Source organism: Barbus barbus (genome assembly GCF_936440315.1).
Source record: "Barbus barbus genome assembly, chromosome: 34".
Taxonomy (NCBI): domain Eukaryota; kingdom Metazoa; phylum Chordata; class Actinopteri; order Cypriniformes; family Cyprinidae; genus Barbus; species Barbus barbus.
This window is the reverse complement of record NC_136762.1, coordinates 22,791,508-22,799,011: the sequence shown is the minus strand read 5'-3', so window position 1 is coordinate 22,799,011 and position 7,504 is coordinate 22,791,508. Positions and strand designations below refer to the sequence as shown.

The 7,504-nt window shown below is 39.3% G+C and overlaps 1 protein-coding gene across 1 annotated transcript; it reads left to right on the top strand.

The window, feature by feature from the left end:
* The first annotated feature begins 253 nt into the window (after positions 1-253).
* LOC306853875 (lysophosphatidic acid receptor 6-like) lies at positions 254-4,094 on the top strand. The gene has a single exon (XM_079391539.1). It carries the CDS (start codon positions 1,002-1,004, stop codon positions 2,118-2,120), a length of 1,119 nt encoding a protein of 372 aa, XP_079247665.1. The 5' UTR covers positions 254-1,001; the 3' UTR covers positions 2,121-4,094.
* Positions 4,095-7,504: the final 3,410 nt, after the last annotated feature.

Sequence of the window (7,504 nt, the reverse complement as noted above, 5' to 3'; positions counted from 1 at the left end):
TTAAAGCTTCCTGATATAATTTACTTTTGGGTAAGGTTGAATATTAAATGATACCATAACAAATTCAAAGTTGTTGAAAGAAACTGACATATTAAGTTGTTAAAAGAACAGTTTGCCCCTTGTACACTGAATAATTTGTTGCTGTCTGGCTTCTCTGTCAGAGGGGGAGGAATCTATCCAGAAGGTAGGAGGAGCCATGGTTAGTCAAATATGCTAGTCATGATAACACCGGTTTGTAAAGTCCTCCACAGCACAGCTGCCTCTCTCACCTCTTCAGTGCTCTCAGCACAGAATGCCCCTGAGGCTACTGTTGACGGAGACAACAAGACAGAGTAGCAAGGAAGGGGGTGGGCCAGGAAACAGACCCTTGGATGAAGCAAGTCTGACTTGCTTTTACAGTCACACAGATCTGCATGCTGTCTACAGGTGCTCTACAATCACTGAACAATCTGTGGGACTGTGAACAAAGAAGGCTAATTTAAATGATACTTCAAGACTTGTCTGGGAAGAGTATTTTAAGTATTCTGGACAAAGACATTTGTTTTTCCTCAGTGGGATATACGAGGAGGGATTCTGACAGGACTACTCCTTTTGGCTGCTTTTGGATGGTATTTATGTGTGAATTAAAACTTTGGAGTGAGTAGCTTCTAAGCTTGGGGCAACAACATTGTGGGGTGGCTAGGGAAAGGACAGGAGGAAGGGGAAGAGGTAGTCGGGGTCTGGCTCCTGTCTCTGGGGTGAAATGCCTTCAACATGAGGCTTTGTTGAACAATGCCGCAGAAGAGTATTTGATCGCTTCAGTTTTGAACTGCCAACAGAAAAAAAAACACATTAAAGAGGTCTATGTGCCCTTGAAGGAAAGACCATCTTGTGGTTGGAAGCAATCGGTCTACTGCACATGCTTTGTTTTGCCCTGTTGAATTGTGGATTGAGGAAAATCCTCTTATTGTTTAGTCTCGCCTAACTGCCACCCCCATAGTGCACCTTTGTTTCTCACTGAGATGTACAACACCGCTTATCAGATGGAGGCTTTGACCCAGATATGGACTGGCAGTGCAAGCAACAAAAATTCCTCTCTGCAGCTACACAACATCACCCACTGCCCAAAGAATGACAACTTCAAATATCCACTCTACAGCATAGTGTTTAGCATTGTCTTCATGGTGGGACTCATCACCAATGTTGCAGCCATGTACATTTTTACCTGTTCACTGAAACTGCGGAATGAGACGACCACATATATGATGAACCTTGTGGTTTCTGACTTATTATTTGTGCTCACACTCCCTTTGAGGGTCTTTTACTTCATCCAGCAGAACTGGCCATTCGGCAGCCTGCTCTGCCAGCTCTCTGTCTCACTCTTTTACACCAACATGTATGGGAGCATCCTGTTCCTAACATGCATCAGCGTGGACCGCTTCCTCGCCATCGTACACCCCTTCCGTTCAAGGGGTCTCCGAACCAAACGCAATGCCAAAATTGCATGTGCTGCTGTTTGGGTTCTGGTACTTTCTGGAAGTCTTCCGACAGGCTTCATGCTGAACAGTACTAACAAGCAAAAAAACAACATGATAGCCTGCTTTGAGAACTTCTCCTCAAATCAGTGGAAGAGCCATCTCTCAAAGGTGGTGATCTTCATAGAGACAGTGGGGTTCCTTATCCCTTTGATACTGAATGTGGTTTGCTCCGCTATGGTGCTCCAAACTTTGAGGAAGCCGCAGACTGTTAGTCGGGGAGGGAAGGTTAACAAGAAAAAAATCTTGAGGATGATCATCGTCCACCTCTCCATCTTCTGCTTTTGTTTCATCCCCTACAACGTCAACCTTGTCTTCTATGCACTAGTGCGGACAAAAACCTTGGAGGGCTGCGCAGTAGAATCAGTTGTTCGGATGATCTATCCGATCGCTCTGTGTATTGCTGTGTCCAACTGCTGTTTTGACCCCATCGTCTACTATTTCACCTCAGAGACAATACAAAACTCAATTAAGAGGAAGTCTCAGATGAACCGTTCCTTTGATGTCAAGTTCTCTGAGGCTTTGCAATCAGAGACGAGCTCCTCTCTTCAGTTCAGCCTGAGGTCCATAAAGAACAAGATGTTCCACAATGAGTCTAATGTATAAGCACAAGTATTGGACAAAAAGCACTCTGCAGTGGATGAAATGTGGCATAAAACGTGCGAATATGCCTAAATTTGGTTTGTTAATATCTCTCAGGGCAGTAAGTAAACTATGCCCTTTTAGTGGGATTTACCTCCAGTTTAAAGTCATCCTTCAGTCCAGTACTGGGTGGCACACCTGTTCTCAATGGAATTATATCCAAACATTTGGAATACTTAACTGTGGAGTAAGAATAATACATATATACTGTAAATGAACTGGAACTAGACCAGAACCTCTATGTGAATGTAATTACATTTCCAGAATGGTAAGTGAATGAGAAAATTACATACTAGGATATAACCACTATTTAATTAAACCCACAAACAAAATAGAATCATACCATTTTATGCAATGCCACATGTAAACAGATTGACTGCCTAAAGTGTCATAGTATTAACAAGCTGAAAACTTTTGTTAGCACTTTATATAATACTGTATATTAACGTTGCACTGGCATTGATACTGTCACAGTTTTTTTCTGTGACAAACTTCATTTAATAATAAAGTTTTACAATTGTAGGTAGAGATGTTTATTTACAATAGATTATTATCAGTTCCTCTCCCTGTGTAATGTCCATTAAAAAAGTACAATATAGTCTGCAGTTGCAAAGTTTAAATGTCATATTTAAATATTCAGCAGTTACTGTTTAAACTGATACTATCTATATGCCTCTGTAAATGTACTGCCACATTGATATAAAAGATGAAGTGTTCGCTGTGTTGTTAGCTATTTTATTTGGCTAATATTGACAAAGAACAGTCCCTTGACTAAATGCATTGTAAGAAGATTGTTTTAACCATTCAAAGTGTCATAAACTGAATAGCGAATCAGATGTACTTTATTCACTTTGATACAAGCCATATTCAAGAACCAACTGTGCTTTTTCAAAATTATTTTTTTTTTCTGCATTGTTATAAATATGTAATCTGCTGCAGGTAAAACTAAAGTGAGGTTTGGGGTAAATGAGGTTGAGAAATCTTTGTAACCACATAATTTGTGACATGACAGCACAGCGCTAGATTTAGCAGGAACTGTTAACACACCCAATCCTGAACAAAATCCTTTATTCTAAATATGCCTGTAAAAGTCTGCATAAAGGTGTTGCAATATCTGTAAAGGGAGATCCAGAGCTCTTAAGCTATTGGCACAACTGATACATCAGATCAACCGCACCCATTGTGTTGCCATGCCATCTACAGTTAATCTATTTTAGCACTTGAGAAACAAAGAAAGGAGGAAATGAAAAAGAGCATCAGTGGAAAAAAGGTCTAATGAGAAGAACTGACTTCACTCACACATTACTACTTCAAATACAACTCCTCACACTTAGACATGCAAAGCACATTAGTCTTAGTGTTTTGCTTCAACAGCACTGAACATGATCACATTCTATGTCACTTGCATGTTTGCTGCACAAAATTCAGAAAAGGGGTGAATTATAGATTCTTTTAATATTATATTTGGTAACACTGATATTGTAATACTTTGTTACATCCTCGACTAAACAAACTAATCCTACATAAACATATTATTGGCACAATTTCCAAAAAGGTCAAAAAGTTAGATAGTCTAGACTCTAGAGTCTTTGAACCTAGTTGGTCCACCAATTACTAATTAAGATTAAATTTTGTATTTAAGATTATATTAGACAATTAAACAATTGCCCATGCTACACTTAATACTTTTTGAATGCATTTTAAGTAAATCTTTAGGTAATTAGCTAAAGCAAAGCGATAAATATGGAAAACATCCTCAATGAGCAGTGTGTTAGTTCCCAAATATCATACTGAAATCTCTTTTATTTTCAATTCCTTAAGTTCCTCTTGTTTAGGCACGCATGTAGGTGAATTTCATAAAAACATTGTGCAGATTACGTTTTTACCAAATCAACCAATCAATCAATCAATCAATCAATCAATCAATCAATCAATCAATCAATCAAAAAAAAACATGTTCGGCGTTAGAAAAATTTTGTAAGGCAGATTTTAAGTAAGATTTTATTTTTGCATTTTAACATTGTTTTAATACAAATTATTCAAATTTTATCTACAAGGTTTAATTACCATGATGTGAAAAATCACACTGTAATCCATCCAATTTTAAATATTGTTTTGGTAATAAAATCGATCTTACTTAAATATGTAAACTGAAATGAAAATAATGTCGCAAAACAAGCTTAATTTTAAAATATGTTCCTGACAGCTGTTCTAAGACCCACCCATATGTATATTTGCATTGAGGTGTATTAGTTTCACTCGCTTTCGCATAATTTTCTTCTCAGCATTCTGGCATTGAGGATGGAGCTGGTGTGCTTTTGATAAATACCAGATTAGATCTCCTAACTTCAACTTCAAGCGTTACACACCAATTTTTTTCCCCCCCACTGCTCTGCCCTGCACAAACACAGTATCCGAAACCCAGTACGCCAACTCAAACTCTACTTCAAAGCTTCAAAAACTTCAACACAGACTTGTTTACTTTTTCTGCACCTTGGACTGGTTAATTTCCTTATGTTGTTAGAGGGAGGGGTGCATGGTCCAGAGAACTGAATACAGTTTTTACTAGATTAAGACTAAACATTATTTAGACTGTTTTGTCAGTCTGTTAGATTCTGTTCTATATGGATTTTGTAATAATTTATAAAAATGTTTATCTTCCACACTGTAAAAAATAAAAAGTTGACTTAACTTAAAATTTCAAGGCAACTTGCTGCACAGCTTTTTTGAGTTCACTCAACCCAAGCCACTGAGTAAAGTCACAGGTGTCTATTTTGTTCAGCTAACACAGTTTTGTTAGTTAAGTAAGGAATAATTGACGACGGGCCGTTGAATTATTAGAAAAATAATGCGCGGAATGGCCGTTACACCTCGGGTGTGCATTATTTTTCTAATAATTCAACGGTCCGGAGTCAATTATTCCGCTTATACTACGGTTGCCACACCTCAAGACATCGATCAGAAGATATATTTCAAGGGATTCGTCCGGTTTTTCTACTTAAATCGCTATTGTGAGTAGGATTATTTCTTCCGCATCTCATCCAACGACTCTTTTGCTAGTTCCAAAACGTAATTTTAAAGCTGGCAATGGAGGCTTGAGCCGTTGATAGCAGACTAATGCAGTTAATAATGAAGTTATTAGAAAGAGAGCGAGAGAGACAGAGACACAGAGAAAGAGAAACAGAGAGAGAGAGAGAGAGAGAGAGAGAGAGAGAGATAGCTTGTATGAATTAGGCTACCTCTGTGTGTCCCTCAACAGTGTTCTGAAGCACCGTCTCTAAACTGTAAGTCTGCTTTAAGATGCAGCGCTGTTATTACCTCGTTAGTGAGAAATGTCATGTTTAGCCTTTAAGTTGCTACACTAGGCTAACTGATAAAATCGTCAGGGCAGCGCTGACAACGATGCGAAGTGATATGGAACTGTAATGCGGTCAAGAGAGCTGCCTGGAACTACGTTCGCCGTGCGTTTCCCTGAAAATAATTGCACACCTCAGAACGTTCGTCAGCCAATCAGATTCAAGCATTCAACGGCCCCGTAGTATAAAAGACTTATAATGCTTTTCCAATGCGTCTCAAATTATGTTCTGTTAATTTTTTACTTGATTACAAATAACAAACATTAATGGATAAGTTAGTCTAATGGTGCATTCACACCGGACGCGACTTGCGCGAATAAATCGCGCTATTCGCGCGTAGTTGGACGCGTGAACATTTTGGGTTTACTCGCTTCATTCGCGTGTGAAATACGCTTCATTCGCGCGTGAAATTCACTGCACAACAGACGCGAATTCGCGTCATGGGCGGGGCTTCTGCCAGGGGGCACAATGACTGCCACAGAGAGCATATGTATAGAATTTGGCAAATACAATCACCTTTATGTGCTATGGAAACACTGGACCCGTGTATTTCAGCCGAGAATGTAGTTGTTTAAAACTCAAATCTGCTGTTTATTTACAAAAACAGCCCCTATTTGAAAATGTGCTTTGCCGATTTCGGAGCCGTGAGCTCCAGGCGATCACCGGGCGCTCGTGCTCATGTATGCCGAAGAGAGGAGCATAACCTCGGCTAGTCTGACATTTGCCGCTGGCTCTGATGTCTCTGTAGTGGATAAACATAAGATATCATTTGTTTTGGGTAAATCTAACATGTAATCTTTGGTCTATGGTACAGCTCCGGGTATCCACATACAGCGACAATGATTTTGTCCTTTATTGTTGTTTTGATTTCTGCCTCTGCTCCACACGTCACTACTAGAGCAAGCTCCTGATTGGTTGGCGCGGCGCGAAATATCCGCCAAAGTTCAACTTGAACTTTGATTTTTCAACTTGCGCGATTCGCGCGAATCTTGCGTTCCGCGCGTCAAACGCTCGAAACGCTCAATTCGCGCCGCGCCATTCGCGTCATTCGCGCCGCCTCATTCGCGCGAATCGCGCCGCAGGATGTCTAATCGCGTCTTTGCATTGACTTAACATGTAAATCACTCGCGCTTAACGCTTCATTCGCGTCTGGTGTGAATGCACCATAATAAGTAGATAATAGTGTCTTTGTAAGACAACTTCAAAATCTAGAAAACAGACAAAACTGGTTGAAAATACTTTAGGCCTCAAAACTAGACACTAACCTCAAGAACGGTGGCAAAAACAAATGTTAAAAAGACGAGCCCTTTACATCACAGTACAACAAATAACTAACAATTAGGGCCGGGACTCGATTAAAAAAATTAATCTAATTAATTAGAGGCTTTGTAATTAATTAATCGAAATTAATCGCATTTTAATCGCATATAACTATTTGACCTGAGAACAGTGAGAAGTAAGTTTTTTTATATGGATTTTTACATTTCCCATCCACAGGGCCAACCAAAGCGGTCTCATCAGCTTCTTTGTCCATGTTCACTGTGGTTTGTTTTTGTCTGTTTCTCAATATGCGTTCTTCAGCGATCTTGCGTCCTTGTGTTCTCGTTCTACGTCATCATTAACCGTCGAAGTTCAGTTCCAATTCTCAAGAACGCAAGTACAGAGGATGCATGAAAGTGCCCGGATATGTTCTTGAAACTGAGGATGCATCGAGTGCAGACTTGAGAGAATCGAGCCGTTAGAAATCCCAGAAAACGCTGTGGGTGGCCGGTGTACGGAAGCCTGTAAGCTTTAAAGTCGCTCTCACAAATACTTAACGGCTCTTCAAGTTGAAAGTAAACATTTATCGTTTTGTTTTGGTTAATTTTAATAAAGTTATAAGACCCGGAGAACATCTGCATTTTTATTGGCATATTAAAATTAATCTTAACAGTAAAACATATAACGCTGTAAAATAAAACAAGACAATTATATGAAAGTAATATCTATAAT

Bases quoted from the DNA above. Each gene is read 5' to 3' on its own strand.
- LOC306853875 (XM_079391539.1), top strand. From the start codon at position 1,002: ATGTACAACACCGCTTATCAGATGGAGGCTTTGACCCAGATATGGACT.